Genomic DNA, 19707 nt, shown 5'->3' with positions numbered 1-19707 from the left:
GAATTCCTTCCATGTGTCCCTCCTCAAGCCTTTAAGGTTGAACTCTTATCAAAATAGGATTCCCAAACCGCCCAAGATTAACTCCGAGAGTGGGGCTGAATTCGAGGTAAGACGCATTATAGACTCTCGCTGCCGCAAATCTCGTACCCAGTATCTGGTGGAATGGGTTGGGTTTGGTCCCGAAGAGAACTCTTGGGTGGATTCCATTGATCTTCACGCTCCGAAGCTGATAAAGCAATTTCTTCAGAGAAATCCTCACAAGGCCCATAGGCGCCCTGGGGTCACCCTGAAAAGGGGGGGTACTGTCACACGTAGCCGCGACGGAGCGCGGCGGGTACAGTACTCACCCGTCCGCGCCCGCCGCCGGCTAGCGTGTGCAGGTCCCAGGCTGCGGCGTGCGAGTAGGGGCAGCTCCAGGTAGGGATGGCAGCAGGGGAGGCCGGCGTCGCCATCTTGGTTGAGGGCAGGAGACAGATTGGCCCAGAGTGGAGGTTCCCTCCTCTTCCTGCGCTGTCAGCCAATGGCAGCCGCCCCCTGGGGATATAGGGGATCTGCCTAGGCTGTTCAGTGTCAGTGCAATGAGTCTTTGGAGTCATTCACAACTCCTAGCTGTTTCCTGGATCCTGGCTCTTTCTCTCCTGACTCTGGTGCCTTGCTCCCTGCATCTTTCTACAAGGAAGTTTTCTCCTGACACCAATGCTGCAAGTCCTACCTAGTGCTTGTTCCTGCTTGTGTCCCAGAATTACCCTGCTCAGCTTTCCGCTGTCCTTCTTCATTCAACTCATTCATTCCATCATCTTTCAGTCATCCGGATCCATTTCTTCTATCATCAAATCAACCTCTTTCCGGATCTTCCTCTATGTACTCTGGCTCATCAAGTATACGTTTCCAGATTTACCTGCCCGTTATTAGTATTGTGCTGGACTCTATTTAAGTTATCCAACTGTCACTTAAAGAAGTATTTGAGTGAAGTTTATCATTTATGAATTCCGTTATTAAACCGGCACGTTTCAATCCTACTCCTCCTGGTCCGTCTCCAGTTCCTGTGCACCACACGACTCCATCCAGCCCTTTAGCCGTGACAGGGCTTACACTTCCATCTGTTGGCAGCAAGTGAAACTACATCTACTAGCTTTCGAAGCATTTGCTTTGAGTGGGCTTACTAGTCCAATAATATAATTATGTCACAGGACATCTTTTAATAAGCAAAACAACACTTCTGTAGGTTTTAAAATAATCTTATTGCTTTCACACAAAACAGGTGTAATAAGGAATGACTGGTGATATCTAGACTTGGTGATTACTTTTCATTTTTAAGCCAGAATCTCTAGTACAAGATGTAAATGGACATGTTTATTACCATACTGTACTTTTGCTACAGGGTGAACCACAGTGGAACAGCCAGAGGGCTGCATAAGGCTCCCACATGACCATTTGTCCAGCATTGGTGTGAACAGAATACACTTTACGTATATTTGCAGAATTCCAGACACAGCCTTAGCAAAAGCCATGAATAAAACATATACAGTACATGCAGATACTATTAAACTGAATTCAGGAATCAGACTGTACTAAAATGTTAATAACTCCGGCAAATAAAAATCACAACAAAGACCAGCTCCTTGTTACTAGGTCTGGTGGCACAGGTTCCCTGAGGCAGGCATCTTCGGGGGAGGGCCAATGAAATCTCTCTCCATGGATGCTATAGGGGCCACTGGCATATCTCTTTCCACCCTCCCCCTCCCCTGTGCTTTCCCTTCCATCTTTGAGCCACTATGGCTTCCTTTTGGATACTAGCACCAATCTGAAATTTAAAGAGACACGCACGCCAAAACGCAACGTTATATATTATATGCAGCAATATTTTCTCTGTAACCTGCTGCATAAAACTACACCAAACATTGTAACTAAATAATTAAGTGCCTTACTAGCTTACTAGCTTTCGAAGCATTTGCTTTAATGGCCCCTACTAGTGTATATGTTTTGATTTGCTACCTTCTATAAAAACCTTCTAAAAAAAGACGTCTGAGTGCCACCTCCTTTCCTGGGGTAACCCCTTCAAGGCTCTCCCCTCGGATCTCTGTCCTTATATATATATATATATATATATATATATATATATATATATATATATATATATATATATATATACATACTGTATGTATATATATAAAACTGCCATTCCAGGGCGGTGCCTGTCACTGGACGAGACAGGTACCGCCCTGGAATGGCAGTTTCATGAACGGAGCCTGTCTGGTCCGGCATTCTTGAGAACGGTATGGTTAGATTTTTTACCCATTCTCTGAGTGGGTGGTGTCTCGTCCGTGGGGGTGCCTGTGACACCTGTCACCTGCGAGATGGGAAAGGAGAGATAAACGTCTCCCTGTATGGTCCAGCTATCTACTAAAAACCAGAATGCTATGTACCATACAGGGAGGCTCTAATCTCCCCTTCCCCATCCCCAGATGCCAACTGTCACAGGCACCCCTCAGACAGGACACTACAAGCTTCGGAATGGCAGTTTCATGAATGGAGTCCCCTGTACTCACCCAAAAATACCCTCACTTTGACCAACTCTTGCCCAGCCAGTGCAATGTTTTGCCACCTTCCAACACAGCTTTTCGTCTCACAATTCCCCATAAAATCAGGCGCTGCATTAGCGCTGTGGTTTTATACTTTTGGGGTTCAGAGATACATTTTTGGGGGAATGTAATTCCGTCGGGTTTTGTCTTTCATAAAATGTATGTTTTCAAATCTGCTAAAAAAAACCTCCTTGCAATATCTGTAACAGAGGCAGAACTCTGGGAGGCAATGGAGTCATCTGCCGCCGGGCTCCTGCTCCCAAGGGGGCACCTCTCCTCTCCTGCAAGTTTGAATCAGTTAATTGAAAGCCATTGATATCACTTCTGTGGCTGACTCCGCCTCCTAGCAGGACCATAGAAGTCACAGTTTCTTTATTTTTAAACATAATATACATACATACATACATACCTACATACATACATACATATATATTTACTGTATGTAAGGTGCAGTGTGTGTGTGTGTGGGGGGGGGGGGGGACGACCAATATTTATCTTGCCTAAGGGCAACTGGGACGAACTTACGCCACTGATCTGTAACTACATACCAGTATGACATTTCTCTCTGTATTGTTTTTTTGTGTTTGTTTGTTTTTAAATCTCCTTTGTTCTCCAACTTTTTCAAAGCTATTTTAGCCTTCAACCAAACTAAAATATTGAAGATAGCATCATTTTCTTGCCAGTGATTTGGTTGAGTTCCCTGAAAACTGCGTCATCACTTTTATTTCTCCTAACACTTTTATCCCGCTGTAACAGAAGCAACCAATGCCCAGGGCAAGAGCTTGCACCTGTATACATTCCCTTCTGATTGTATCTGTGACTAGCTGAGTTTAAACTCTGTTCCATGATCATTTTGTGTTCTGGAATCATTAGCTAAGTGGCCTTTGTTCCCTTCCTCATACTGTAAGTGAAACACTCCAGTCATACACAGAGTAATCTGGTCTGGTGTCTAAAACGTAAAGATAGCTAAAGTGGCTTTTATACTTTCATTTTGAAGACATGTAATGTGCAACACGAGAAACAATAGTTAAAAATCAGGTCCACTTGCCAGCTATTTGTTGTCCTTTTTCCTTATCCATACAGCTGGTTTTTAACACACGCTGAGTCTAATCAGAAAATCTAAGATTCCTGAGTTGTTTTCCGATTGGACACAGCAGTCACCAGGAACCAGAAACGAGATAACTGCTGAACCCAGAGACATCTCTTCCTCTCTCTTTTTATTAAAACCATTTCCCATCAGTTGCCTTGTGTTTGGCGCGCAGTTAAACATAATTTAGTGTATTTTTAGCAAAATGTTCTTTGATTCAAAAGTCCACAGCAGATTAAAATAAGTATAGTAATGCAATATACAATGTATTCTGAGACCAGGCTTTGCCTGCATGCCACCTTTTAACTTTATTTTTGCGAAGTACATTCAATTTAATGTACATTATTAATCTTCACATAACACAGGTAATGCAATGCTTTTCAGTGTTATAATTAAGGTGAGTCTTTAATAGATTACTAGTATATTTACCCATGGAAAGTGTCAAGACATTAAATTATGGTCCCACAATTAGCCCACAGATGTGAAAATCATAGGTTATAATGGTATGGTGGGCTATTTGCATTAAAAGGTGCATACACAGTGCGATTTTGGCTAGAATAGACCAGTGCGGCTCCTACCTTGAGTCCTTGGGGGGCTGCCGGTGGCTTCTTCTGCTCTGCCCATTGCGCCGCCGCCGCCGCACTATGATCAATGGTGAGCATGTGTGACAGCCACAGTAACTGTCGGGGAGAATACAAATCCCCAACACATGTGCAGCATGACCATGCACAGACCCTGGGAGCCAATGGCTTTGGCTAGTATCACATGGCCATGGCACACAGACTACTACCTCCACCAACTACTACGTCCTCCACCATGTTGTTCATGGTGATGTTGGCCAGGCTGCTGTTAATGTACACCATGCGTATGGAGCTGCGACAGTCCACCGCTGCTGCTGACATCCCCGGCCCCGGCGCATGGAGCCTCTGACCACTGCTGCTACAGACATCCACGGCCCCAGTGCATGAAGCCTCTGACCACAGCTGCTGCTGATATCCACGGCCCCAACGCATTGAGCCTCTGACCACCACTGCTGCTGACATCGCCGGCCCTGTCACATGGAGACGCTGACCACTGCCGCTGCTGACACCCCGGCGCATGGAGCCACTGCCCGCCACTGCTGCCTTCTCACCGCTAGGAGCCGCTGGTCGGGTGTGCACATGCAGGAGCTGGTGCGGTGCTGCTAGGTGCCAGTTGGGACACACAAGAATGAGGGTCATTGTTACCGCCAGGTGAGCTGGTAGTGGCAGCGGGGTACCTGTCATTATTGTTGGGCTGGCGGCAGTAGGGCCCTTCCGTCAGCACCAGCGGAAATGCCAGAAACACCAGGGGAGGCACATGCACGGGTGCCCCCTCCTAAATCTGCCACTGCGCAGTGCAATATGTACTATATTTTCAAACGATATGGAGTATATAGGGCCGCAGCGATGCTAGAACATATGTATTTACATATGCGCCTAGCATCGCAAAGCGGTGATGGAGGCCTCCCACTATACCTGTGATGTGGTGTTCCGGGGGTCTCAGTCACATCCCCAGCTCAGCGGCTGTCTCTGGAGCCTCCTCCTCCCCCCTGCAGCTGGAAGGACCTCCGGATGTGACATGCTGCTAGGGGAGGAGGAGTTTGGTGGATGACGGGACAGGCTAGTGGGGTTGGCGTCTGTGGTGGGCAGCCGGCGGCAGGCAGCCCATAGGCTTCTATAGGGTATCGTCACCCAAGGTCATGATACCCTGCGGGTCGAAGACGGTGTGGCCTGTTTTTAGTACATTTGAAAATGCGGTAAACCCCCCGGGGGTATTACTGCTTCTTAACCTTAGTACATCCCGCCCATAGTCTGTAAAGGTAGTTCACATCGCACCATGTGTATGCCTCGGCCTTGGCAGACGACATTGATGGCATTTCATGTTCTATGTCATGACTAGTGGCAGCAGCTTCCGCACTAGGAGGAAGTGGTTCTTGTTCTGTCACTATTTTATCCTCCAACTTTTTGTTCTCCATTATCTTTCTGGAGTTATAATAATATGCGGCACAGGAGAGTGTTCCCCTAAACCGCACACACGGCAAAGCCTGAAAAAATTATACAGATTTAAAATAACCCTTTTATTTTGGGGTTATTTAAAAATTATTATATGCGGGCAGCACAGAAGAGTGTACTCGGCCTAAACCATACAGACACACATGGCAAAGCCTGAAATTTACACTGGACTTAATGGCAGTATCATTGGACTTATACGGCTGTACCACTGGACTTAACGGCTTTACCAATAGACTTAACGGCTGTACCAATGGACTTAACGGCAGTACCAATGGACTATCAGTTCCACTGAACTTAACAGCAGTACCACTTGACTTAACAGCAGTACCACTGGACTTAACGGCAGCATTAGACAGCACAGCACCACTGCATGGACTTATACAGCATCACAGGACACCAGCATCAGCAGCAGACAGCACAGTACCACAGGACTGGACTGCATAGGACACCACCACTGTGCAAGGTCGCCACCCCACGCCAGCTACCCAGAGAGCCACACAGAGACACAACCTCCCTCAACCCTCTCCAATTCCGGAGCGAAGATGGCGGCGGTTGCAGGGGACTTATATAGAGTTCGGATCTCGCAAGAATCCGATGCCGGGATGCTGACGTGTTGCCTTGTTTTGCACTCTGACCTTTGCAGAAATCCAGACGCTACCGAATGGCAGGTTATCTCTAGACAGAGAAACGTGGGCTATTAATGTGATCATTTTTGATAATAGAATGGGCTATTTAATAGTGAGGGCAACTAACATTAGGTGGGTTTGCTATAACTATTGATTGGCAGTTGATTTGTTTGGGGGATTTTAAATGAATGTGGGGCATGTTGTCATCAATGAGACCAATTAATTAAATGAAAGTCCAAGTAGGGGGCAAAGAGACCTATATATTAAATGTGAATGCTAAGGGGTAAACTTAATAAAGCTTCTAAAAATGAAAAGAGGTGATGTTGCCCATAGCAACCATTCAGATTCTGTCTATCATTTTCTATGATGCAAAAGAGAAATGAGAGACAGAATCTGATCAACTCTTTTCATTTTCAGAATATAAATATAAACTACAAAAAAAAACATTTAGAGAAAAGCCAGTGAAACATTTGAAGATTTAGGGTGAAATGTAATAGGGTGCGATTTTTTTTTGGCTTAAAAAAAGTTGTACCAAATTGCAAATCACATTTATTGGGAAGGTCCCTACTCCCTGAGGGAGCACTGCTTTGGCTGGGGGACCTCACATAAAAGATGTCCCCCGACTGTGACATTACACCACTTGCTTTTGGAGGGACCACTACTTTTCTTGTCGCTGTTATTTTTTGTTCTTATGATAAAAAGACCCCTAAATGTAAATAAATACCAGAGACTGAAGTCCCAGAGCCCCTACAGACTGAAGTCCCAGAGCCCCTACAGACTGAAGGCCCAGAGCCCCAAGAGACTGAAGTCCCAGAGCCCGTAGAGACTGAAGTCTCAGAGCTCAAGAGACTGAAGTCCCAGAGCCCAAGAGACTGAAGACCCAGAACCCATAGAGACTGAAGACCCAGAACCCATAGAGACTGAAGACCCAGAGCCCGTAGAGACTGAAGTCCCAGAGCCCGTAGAGACTAATGTCCCAGAACCCTTAGAGACTGATGTCCCAGAGCCCAAGAGACTGAAGTCCCAGAGCCCAAGAGACTGAAGACCCAGAGCCTAAGAGACTGAAGTCCCAGAGCCCATAGAGACTGAAGTCCCAGAGCCCGTAGAGACTGAGGTCCCTGAGCCCATAGAGACTGATGTCCCAGAGCCCGTAGAGACTGAAGTCCCAGAGCCCGTAGAGATTGAAGTCCCAGAGCCCGTAGAGAGTGAAGTCCCAGAGCCCGTAGAGACTGAAGTCCCAGAGCCCGTAAAGACTGAAGTCCCAGAGCCCGTATACACTGAAGTCCCAGAGCCCGTAGAGAGTGAAGTCCCAGGGCCAGTGAAGAAATCAACGCAGAAAACACTGTAAAAAAGATAACGATCCATACCCTACTTCAGGTCAAACCATAACAAGCATATGGGAATGAAAGATAAATGTTTCGGTGTTCACAGTACCTAGACTTGAATATTACCTGAATGTGTGGTGAGATCTGTTAGAATATTTGTGATTTGTACAAAAATTCTGCAAATAAATTCTAAAGCAAGAACAGAAAGTATCTCAGCTGCAAGAAATGTGTAAGTAAAAGCTGTGATTACCTACCACAGGAGGTGTTACTAAATAATGATTGACGGAGTACCCACACTTTCACAAGTGTCACATTCACAGTTTAGTTTTAATTTGCTACATTCAGGAAATAGTAATTGCATAATAAAACATGAAGAAATGTCATTACCATGCAGGTAGCCATGCAGAGTTTGCATTAACAATGTTCAATTAGACATTCGGTGAAACATGTCATATGACCGAGAGTGGCCAATATATATTTATTTAGTACACTAGGTTTTCACATTTTTATACAGTGAAATGTACCCACTTTTTAACAATAACAAAACATGTTCTATAATTACTAATTTTCTGTAGCATTAACTAATATCATACCTCCCATGCCAGGATGGATTAAGGCTTAAGGCTATGGGCAGTGCCATGTGGCATACTTACCTTCTCTCCCAAAATGGCCGGGAGGCTTCTGAAAACCATGTGGCACTCCTGGACTTGGTGTTTTCCACGATCCCTGTGTAAGCTGACTGGCACCCTCTACTCCCAGGACCCTGTGGGACCCGATTTCCGGAGTTGGAACGTGCATTTCTTGGGACAAAGAACAGGAGGACCACGTTAGCAGCACTTGCCTGGGATTCCATGTGTTTATGCTTTATTTATCGTCAACTCTTGTGAGTTTATTTACACATTAAAAATCAAATTGTTTTTACTATACTACACCCTGATGTGTTTTTTTTGTGTACCCTAAATGTGAGTCCCAATTATTGGGGGACAAAGGGGTACTTTTGTTTAATTTCAGAGTGAATCTCTGGTTGACAAATTGGACGTACCACCTGTCTACAATAAGTTATGTATTCAGATTGACTTTTAACTTATTGGTGTTTTGTACGGGAATGTCTCAAGGTAGCGCTGTTTGGTGAACAAACCTCTTTTTTCCTGTCTTACTCCTGGACACCCGGAAGAGTGCAAGTCTCCCTTAGCACCACTGCTGCCATTCATCTCCCCACTTACTGAGTAAACTGGCCAAAATGGGGTGATGATGATGCAAGTTGTGCTGAATTATTTCAACATAGCCATGCCCAATGTTGGTAATATCTACATTGTTTATCAGGGGGTGTGGTTTGATGATGCAAACATGCAACCACCCGCATCACCCCACCCTCTTTGTAGCATCATGCCCCTCAGCACCGCCCCCTCTAGGAAGGCATGCTCCCAGAGGGGGCATCCAGAATGTTGGTAACTGTGCCATGTAGCCCCCCCTCTAACGCTATCAGCTCAAATTCTAGTTATACTATTGTAAGAAATAAAGCGGCTGCTTGGCCAGAAGGACGGCTGGTCATTACCATACTGTCATTTCTGATTAGAAAGCACCCATCAGGTAATGATGGCTTAAGTGTCCTTGCTTCCACTGCCTCTGGTTTTACAGCTATTGATTATTGATGTCTACATATAAATATAGGAAGTTACGGCTTCCCATAAACATTTGTTCTGCAATAAGTGTAGTTAATGGTCATGTTTGCAGCCACAGAGAAGCATTATTTGCAGTCATTGAAATAACAGAATTGATTGGCACAGACAAGACAAGGAAGTGCCAGCTGCTTTTAAGCATTTTATATACGCTTGATTGATGCTGATTAGAGATTAGCTATAAGCACGTTGAATGCTAGTCTGAAATGGAATAAAAAAAAAGCAGGGAACGAGACCCACAATTCATTACTTACTTCCCTAGCAAGGAAGGCATAAAGAATAGTACTGATTGTAATCATCAGCTAAACACCTTCACTGCAAAGCTGAAGAAAACCGTGAAACAAAAATGCAAAAGATAACGTCAAGTGAATTGCCTTAATGGCAATCTGTGTATTTAGAACTCCTTTACTATATCCTGCCAGCCTTGAGCCGCTGCCAAGTACCCCGATGCAAAATGCAGGGTGGCAGACACATCAAAAGCAATAAAACCACACCTGTGCTAAAGAAGTTTAGCAAAGCAAAATAAATATGTAGTATAAAATGAATCGTAAAAACCTCCCTATCCGATAGAGTTCTGCGGAATAACTTAAGGTGCGTACACATGGTGCGATACGGGCTACTGATTTTATCTTTAGAGAACTTACCACATATTGCACAGTGGACCTTATTCAGGTTCATTCGCAGCTAGCCTGCGTTCGCACGGGGACCGATGTTTTCTTAGTGCGCATGCGCATTTCTGCACATGTGCATAACATTCTGTTCGTCAAAGCGGGCAGGGGGGCGGACGGGGGGCGTGGGACCCGGGCATCCCCATTCGCATGTGGGAACGCCCAGCATTTCATGGGCGTTCCCATGAGAACACTGGGCGTTCTAATGCTAATGAGGCTGTGATTGGGTGGAGGGGGTGGGCAGCTGACAACACCGGATGTCAGCTGCCCGCTCATTTCCTCCCCGGCATGCACGCATATGTAAGGTTGCTCAGAGCTATCTTACATATGCGTGCACCTTCCACATCTTTCGATGGTTGGTGACCATTGAAAGATGTGGGAGGTTCCACCTGCACTGTGAATGGATGTTACTATGTAACATGCATTTGCAAGCCCCTGTGAGCAAATGGGTGGTGGCAGCCAACCATTTGCAAGGTGGGGTTTGGTGGACTCGCAGTGTGCCCCCCAGAATAACCCCCAGTGTGTATACAGCTTGTGATGCCGATGCGCATCCCCAAGGAATCGGCATCTCAAGAAAAAATAGACTGTGCCGGCAGGTCAATATTGACAGTCAACTCAATAGAGTGTTTTAGTATAATAAAAATCTTACATAGCCAAAATCTTACAATTGCACAGTGTGAAGCCACACCCACTGCCACCAACTGCCATTCAAAACTGGCTCAATGGCAGTGGGTGTGGCTCCCCTATTTGAAATTTGGACTGTGCTGCTGCTACACCTCTGGAGCCGCGACTGGTGTACAGTTAATATACGGTGGTTTATGGGCTCCGGGTGGTTCAAGGGAAATCACACAGTCAGAAACGTACACAGCCAAAATCTCACTGTGTGTATGTATCTTTACTGTTGGATTGGAACAGTCACTGATTTTGCAGTCTAAAGCTGGGTACACATTACAGGATATAGTACCCAGCGATGTTGCAAGTGACCGGACCTGGCAGGGGTGCCGGCATTTTGTCGATGCAAGGTGCTGTGACAGGGGGTGGTTGTGGTGATAGGGCAAGATGCATTCTACCGCATTACTCTCGCTAGCAAAATCCTCCATTCTGCTCCATGTACAGATGGTGGAGGACATCACTAACGACCCACGGGAGCAAGCATCGTTAACAATATAGTGTGTACACTACACAATTTGCATGAAAATATTGTTACCCATGTTGTTATCGTGCATATCGTTAAAATAATCATTGTGTGTGAACACGACTTAACCTTTCTAGTCTTTAACCTGGCTTATTTTTTGGATGGCTAACTGAAACAATACGAATATGAAATTGGCATGTGCCAATATATTGCTATATATTACATACATACAGAAAACCTTGTCAAGGTGTACATTGCAATCATGTCACAGAAACAGAATTGGGTTTGATGCATGTCCTTTGATAATGTCAGGACAGATGTTCAAGATAAGATGTGATAAAAGGTACAAAGAGTATAAGCTTGCGAGCAGGGCCCAGATTGTTTTATCAATGTTTCCAACTGTAAAGCGCAACAGAATATGCTGCACTATATAAGAAACTGTAAGTAAATAAATAAAAGCACGTATACCACATGCAGTGCCCCAAACCTGTTTTCTGTGACATGATGTTATCACCGCCCACTTGGACAAATTTTCATGAATTTAGGCTGCTGATGTGCCCATTAGACACAGAATTCTGATTACACTAAGCACCTCAATATCTGACCATACGTCCACCAGCGCCACCATCTTACACCTCATGTATGACTGATATGACGCACAGTCTAATGGCTGAGAGGGGAAGCAATGGCCTTCCTGCTCTGGTCCGGTGGGAAATTAGAATGAAATAGAGAACATAACACAAGTGAGAGGTCTTATTACCTTACTTACTAAACCAATCTCCTATTACCATGTCTCCCGACTGTCCCGCTTTCTGCGGGAAAGTCCCCTTTTTTGGGGACGTTCCCGCATCCCATACTGGGCCAGCAGTGTCCTGGTGGTGGTGGGGGGGGGGGGGGGAGCAATTGGACACATTGCACAGCTTCTATTCCCAGCAGGCAGAGGGACAGCAGCGGTAAAACGGGGCGTGACCTTGTGTGATTTATGCGATTTAAAGGCCATGCCCCCTCGCCACGAGGCCACGCCCCCATTTCGGTCACACGGCTAGGCTCTGGGATCTTCGAGAGGATGTTTATGCATTTCCCATCATCACAACTACTGTAGTTTCCCCCTCACTGTGCAGTGGCAAAATGTGTGCCATTGCACAGTATGCAGTGAGGTTATGATGATGCAGTTTACAATGAATAGCATCCAGTCCCCAGACTACACACTTTATTGGGCAAATTGGTGGGATCCAGTAGGCTGGTCTATACTTCTGGGAGCCCAAACGAACTTCCCAGCATTCTGATTAGGCAAACGTGATATCTGTAAACCACAGCAAGCAATCATTCATTGAGTTTTGCCTGTCAAGTGCAAGATAGTCAATGTAAGCAGCTCTGTGGTCACGGCCAGGCTAGCAACATGTCACCCAGTGGGCCCCACACACCAGTTTGCTGCACTGGCCCCCCTAAACCTTAATCCCCATGTGCTGTTGGTCTAATTCACTGCAAACTTTACATTAAATGTGATGTTAAATCATCCATAGTAACTACACTGCTCAAAAAAACAAAGGGAACACTTAAACAACACAATGTAACTCCAAGTCAATCACACTTCTGTGAAATCAAACTGTCCACTTAGGAAGCAACACTGATTGACAATCAATTTCACATGCTGTTGTGCAAATGGAATAGACAACAGGTGGAAATTATAGGCAAGTAGCAAGACACCCCCAATAAAGGAGTTGTTCTGCAGGTGGTGACCAAAGGCCACTTCTCAGCTCCTAAGATTTCTGGCTGATGTTTTGGTCACTTTTGAAAGCTGCCGGTGCTTTCACTCTAGTGGTAGCATGAGACGGAGTCTACAACCCACACAAGTGGCTCAGGTAGTGCAGCTCATCCACGATTAGCAGGGCAGCTGAGAGGAATGCCGGGCCCCAGTAAAATGTTAAGAGTGTGGCCTAAGTGTGGGAGGTGTGGCCACCTCCTGTGCTTAGGCCACGTTCCCAAAATGTTTAGAGGGGGTGAAAGAAAACTCTAAACTCAGCAGCAGCACACACCTACAGCATGTGATGTGCTGACAGCAGGCTCAGCATGAGTTTTCACGCTGTCAGTGAGACACACATGCTGAGCCTACTGTCAGCACAGCACATGCTGTATGTGTGCTGCTGCTGATGCCGGGAGGAACGGAGGGGGAAGGGGGGGCGGACCAGGGCCCCTGCCGGGCCCCTCCAGCAAGCCCAGGCCCGGGTAATTAGTACCGCCCCCCCCTCCTCTCGGCTGCCCTGACGACCAGTACAATTACTACAAAAGTATATTATATAACCCAGCACACAAACCCCTCTGCAATCTGTACAGCACAAACCCCTCTGCAGTTTGCACAGCACAAACCCCTCTGCACTGCACAAACCCCTCTGCTGAGTCTGCACTGCACTGCCACAAACCCCTCTGCACAGCACAAACCCCTCTGCACTGCACAACTCACCTCTACGCACTGCACAACACCCCTCTAATCTGCACTGCACAACACCCCTCTGCACTGCACAACACTCTTCTGAGTCTGCACAGCACAAACCCCTCTGCAGTCTGCACTGCACAACACCCCTCTGTCTGCACTAGTCTGCACTGCACCCCTCTGTCTGCACTAGTCTGCACTGCACCCCTCTGCACAACACCCCTCTGCACACTAATTGAAATGATGTGACTGACAATGATGACAAGTGATTGATGATTCCACCCCAGGCTCTGCCTCCTGCACGCAGCACAAGTTCTACCACCGGACACGAGCAGAGCTGTGCGCAGCTGGAAGCTTGAAGCTGAAATGGCGCCGAATTCTCGCAACGCCGAGCTTTTATAGACCTGGCTTCTCACGAGAATAGGATGCCAGATTCCCGTGTTTGCTGCACTCGGGTTGATGAACAAAGCCGGAAACTCACAAGCACGGCTATCGGGCCAGGGATGTTCGGTGCGGTTCAGATTCCACGGAAACTGTACTTCTCATCTCTAGTAGTTTGTAAACTGATCTTCCTTTGTAGTGGAGTTGCCTGGAGTAGTATTTTACAAAACCTTGTGGTTACCAGTCCACATTGTTCATGCTTTGGTATTATCATACCTCAGCCTATCAGAGGGCTAGAAGCTAAGGATGAGTACAAACAACAGTAGTTTCAGAATACCATAAACTTTTTTTAACCATAGAAAACTATATAGAAATCTATATAATACATAATCATACAGTACTGCAACGTGCAAGAAGATCAGCCAGCTTCAGGTTGCTGATCCTAAGGATCACCCATAACTCAGAGAACAGGGGAAGGCTGACAGATCACCCCTATCTGGGGCAAAGAAGCTGAGTTACCCCCGCAGGATTTTCTTAGGAACACCCCCTATATTCAGTCCTGCAGACAGGATGCGGGCTGAGGAGAGGTTCCTGCGGCAACCAGGAGGGCAGGACGATTGGGCTCAGCCTGGCAGCAGCTGTAAGATTAGCTTGCATTGTACCACATAATGCAGCCATGTCAACTGAGTGGTGAAAGGGGTTGGCAAGCTTTAACTCTGTTACCTGAAGTCAGGAGAAGTGTCATATTTGCCACCATAACTGACCTTAATACAATGATTCAAAATAGACCTCTTCTGCCACCTCATGGTAGACGGAAGAGTCCCAGCGTAAAGGAGAAATCCCTATTTTCTACATGCTTGGAGGCAAAATCGGACCGTTCCTTTTAAGAACTACACGTATACAGTAGGGTAGCTATGGGATGAGCACTTGTAATGTAATTGCACAATGTAAATCTCATTAAATATATATATCCAATTCCTGTAAGTCATTGACAATAAGAAAGGTATAAAAAAAAACAATATACAACATTCATTATTAATGTAACTCGCCATAACATAAGGATAATCTATCATTTCCAATAATATTCAGCACATGCATGTTTGAGAAGGGGGCAGTTATTTGAAGCAGACAATCATCGCTTATAAAGTATATGTGAATAATCACGTTCAATACAATCTTTAGAAACCAGAGTGGATGGATGTACTCATTGCGGTTTGCAATTAGTGCTGACTTCAGAGAAGCAATTATGCTCTTGTTGAATGAAGAACATTTTTAAATGTCCTATTAGACTACAGACTATCTGTTTTTCTCTGCCTTGCTAGTATAGTAACAGCCATAAAGTGTCTGTGCAGATACTGCCACCGGAACACCCGCCATGCTCCCCTAACGCGTCTATGAGATGAACTACAGGTGGTGGCAGAAAGTGACCTGTCCACTTGTGTGACTTGTGTGTAAGAGAAGAAAGTATTGCATGTGACAGGACAGTACCATTACAAAGTACCGCAGACAGCACCGAGTTGGGATATAAGGTTATTATGAAGGAAACAGAGTTCATACAGCAATTGTGTTCTGCAGCGGAAAGCAGGGACGGGTCTCTAGTAATGTATATATATACATATCAGCTGTGTCCACCACTCTCCCGGTTCTATCCCAGCAGCAGCGCCGCTTTCCTTCCCGTAGGCTGAGTGCTGGCAGCAGCCAGAGAGGGAGAGACCAGGCGGTGGCTGTTACCAGGTGTGCTGACATCACCTGGCTGCCCCGCCCCTCGCCGAGTCTTCTCACACATATTGCCTGGTGGTTTTTCAACTTGATTCACTAAACTCATAGAAACATAGAATTTGACGGCGGATAAGAACCACTTGGCCCATCTAGTGTGCCCTTTTTTACCTCAAACCATATTTGATCCTTATTTTTTTGTAAGGATATCAATACGCCTATCCCAAGCATGTTTAAATTGCTCTACTCTAATTGTAACTCGTTATAGCTTGGCTCCCATATGGGATAGGGTGATGGTTAATATACAGTACCTAAACCTTCCTTGAGAACTGCACTATATAATAGTGAAAACTGCACAAAAGTTGGTCCAGTGATTTCCGAGATTTGCGCATTTAGACAGACAGACAGACAGATGTTCTTTGAGGACTTTTTTTTTTATACTATGTAAGGAATCATGGAAGCAGCCACACACAGAGAGGTTTATTATAAACCCCTGTGTTTCTGTACGAGAGTTCCTCCACTTGAATAAGTGACAATTTACTTGTTAAAGTACATACAGTAAATGAAACCTTGAGATCTGTAATGCAATGAAATTATGGGTGAGATTTAATAGGATGAGAAATTCAGAAAGTGAGAGATTTGGTGAGAAATCTCCAGTTTTTTTAAAGCGGCAATCATTTACACTGCAGAACCAGTTTGATTTTAAAGTGTAAATGATTGCCGCTTTAAAAAAACTGGAGATTTCTTACCAAATCTCTCACTTTCTGAATCTCTCATCCTATTAAATCTCACCCTATATGTTAATTTAACTGATATTTTATCTTGTGATTTACAGAATATTTTTTTTGAAGCCAAAGCAGAAGAAGACATCTTTACCCACCTTGGCCTGGAGTATCTGCAACCGTGGGAGAGGAACGCATAGATATAAAGGACTGTATTGTTAAAACTGTATTGTCCATAGATGTTTTCTGCTTAACGGTAATTTTTGGAATTCTATCACCTAAAAAAAAATGATTTTAATTAATGTTACTATTGATTGCTAAATGCAGCTAATTGTAGGTTATTGTGGATATTATCAGTGTTCACCAAATTCCAATCTGGTAGGTTTATAATTTGGCTGCTGGGTTTTGTGTAGTTAGCAAAAGGCAGTTTAAATTGCATCAGAGGTAGTCATTTATTGGCTGATATTAGTGGCATATCTATAATGGGTGCAGCCATTTTCCTGGAGACCAGTGCATGTGCAATAGGTCTCTGTGCTCCTAGTGCTTAAAACGAGCCTACTGCTTACCGCTGCCTAATACAGAGGAGGGGCCCCGGACGGGGGCCACATATGATCCGAGAAAGCAAAATATGGGTTAAGGTGCTAGCTGCAGTTGGTTCGAGGATTGTCAATCCTCTTAACAGTACAATAGATAAAAGAAAAAGAACCAACGCTGGCTATGTTTTACTAATAATTTGAAAATAAATATATATGACGGTTTATTTCCAATAATAATGTATTTATTACACAATTAATAGGACATGTGAAAAATCAATAAAAACTATAAATGATGTAAATTAATATTAGAAAGAAAAAAAGTGTAATGGGACTGCGCTTTGCAAAAATAGAAAACAATTTATTAAAACATGATATACATATTAAAACTTTTCCAATATAATCGTGGCCACTATGACAGACAGGACAAACAAACACATAACAATTAGATGCTCTCTCACAGCACTTGTTAATATGATGTTAATTTTTGTTAGTCCGTTCATGAACCAGTTAGCATGCTTTCAGAATTTTCCAAACTGTTTTAGTAAACAAAAAGTCTGCCACTCATGTGCACATGGTTAGTGGTTAGAAGACTCACTCTTGTTGTAGTCGCTTGGTACTTGACACATGGGGATCCCGCTCTTTAACACCTGGGCACCTGTTCTGACCAATTCTTCAGCAGATCACTGCGGTCGTGTTGAGAAGCGTGCTATGCTCCCTCCAGGTAAGTCGTTAGTAGCCACGAGTGTCCCTGTATCCCTCTACGCGTTTCTCCGCCTACTCACATCAGCGGCTTCCTCAGGAGGTGTATGAAAAAATTAATAATATTAACCTATGATACAATATAGTTACTCCTATATCTAGAATGCATTTATAGTGACTAGATTGGATATCTCTTTTAATGAGGCAGCAAAAGTTTGATCAGCAATGCTACTTCTGAATTTCAGTAGTATTACATTCCCCTGCTGTTGTCTGAGTTATGTACAGAACTAGCTCATACCATCTATTTTTAAAAATATCTGTGCCTTGGAAACAGCTCCACTTTGTGTCTGCATGCCAGTGATATGCCTGATTAAACGATACACGCGCACAGACATTCATAATGACAAAGATATTAATGCATACCTCCCAACATGACCCTCTCTAGGAGGGACACATTGCTCTATTCCTGGACTTCCCTCTTAATTTATGATTGCCATCACCTGAGTTCAAATGCCTTTCTTCTCAATTAACCTGTTTAAAACAGGCGATGGTTATTATAAATTATTATTATTATTATAAATTAAGACAGAAGTCCAGAAACAGAGCATTGTGTGCCTCCTGGAGAGGGTCATGTTGGGAGGTATGTCAATGTACAATTTCTGATATTATTAGTATATCCATTATATGTATTTTGGATGTTTGCTTTAGCTCTCTTTTATGAAAGCATTCCCCATTTACTATAATATCACTGCTCTCAGCAAAGCTTGCCATGTTTTGTAGAAAGCGATATTGTAAATGCTGTTACATTTATCTGTTCCAAAGTGCAGTCACATAATATGTTTTTTATTTTATTTTTTGCACCATTTTTTCTTTCCCCTTTTTTTCCGGACAACCTATGTCCACTGCTGGTTCCATGTCTTCACCATGCTTACATTTTTTTTATTAATAAAGGTATTCTTAAATTTTTATATCAAGTTGACATCAGTTTTTAATGTGTGTGTTCTGTCTCACTGACCTGAATGTGCATGTTTATGTGCCATTCGATAATAGGCAATGTAGGCTGGTTTTTGTACTCACAAATTAGACGCAAATATCAAAGGGGGCCCCCCCCCATACACTACTGTGATTTGGGCCGATTTTACCAGTTCCCAACGGATCAGGCCGAGAAATTGTCCCAAATCATATGCGTTTGATATCCCATCGGGTCGTATACACGATCCTGTTCATATCAGACCTGAGTCAGATCCCCCTTCTGGAGGTGGGGAACAGGGGTTGCATGAGATATAGAAACATAGAAACATAGAAACATAGAATTTGACGGCAGATAAGAACCACTTGGCCCATCTAGTCTGCCCCTTTTTTAAACATGTTACCTCAAACCATATTTGATCCTTATTTTTTTGTAAGGATATCAATATGGATATCTGGACAGTCCAGGCACCTATGCAAGGATACTATTTGTTGATTTCAGCTCGGCATTCAACACTATCATCCCTCACATCCTGGAGCCAAAACTCCGTTCACTAGGAGTCCCAGAACCTACATGCTCATGGATCACTGACTTCCTGACTGAAAGGAAACAGGCGGTGAAAGCAGGCGCATTCATTTCAAACACATGCACAATTAGCACCGGTGCCCCTCAAGGATGTGTCCTCTCCCCCCTGCTCTTCTCCCTCTACACAAACGACTGCACCTCAGCAGAACAGTCAGTAAAAATTATAAAATTTGCAGACGACACAACGGTTATCGGCCTAATCATGGATGGAAACGAGTCGGCATACAGACGGGAGGTGGATCGGCTAACTAAATGGTGTAGCGGAAACAACCTTGACCTCAACCCCCTCAAAACGGTTGAGATGGTGGTGGACTTCAGAAGGAAACCAAATGCCATGAACCCACTCATAATATCTGACAGAGTAGTGTTGAGGGTCGACTCCTTCAAATTCCTAGGAACAAAGATTTCCTGCGACCTCAAATGGGGTCCCAACATCATTACAACTGTCAAGAAGGCTCAGCAGCGGTTGTTCTTCCTGAGGCAACTCAAGAAATTCAACATCCCGCAGGAGCTGCTGCTCATCTTCTACACT

At 44.5% G+C, this 19707-nt stretch overlaps 1 protein-coding gene across 1 annotated transcript in view; it reads left to right on the top strand.

Annotated features, from left to right (window-relative positions):
• The window catches only part of DNTT (DNA nucleotidylexotransferase), a 293652-nt gene extending 275066 nt beyond the window's left edge, over positions 1–18586 (top strand). Inside the window, exon 11 of the mRNA XM_083149314.1 lies at positions 16499–18586. Coding sequence (XP_083005440.1) covers positions 16499–16585 — 87 coding nt within the window. The 3' untranslated portion in view covers positions 16586–18586. The remainder of the gene's footprint in view (positions 1–16498) is intronic.
• The last annotated feature ends 1121 nt before the right edge of the window (positions 18587–19707 follow it).

The sequence above is a fragment of the Crinia signifera genome, chromosome 6 (assembly GCF_055691185.1).
Source record: "Crinia signifera chromosome 6, ASM5569118v1, whole genome shotgun sequence".
NCBI classification, from domain to species: domain Eukaryota; kingdom Metazoa; phylum Chordata; class Amphibia; order Anura; family Myobatrachidae; genus Crinia; species Crinia signifera.
Note: the sequence above shows the minus strand (reverse complement) of the source record. Positions and strands in the feature narration are given on the sequence as shown.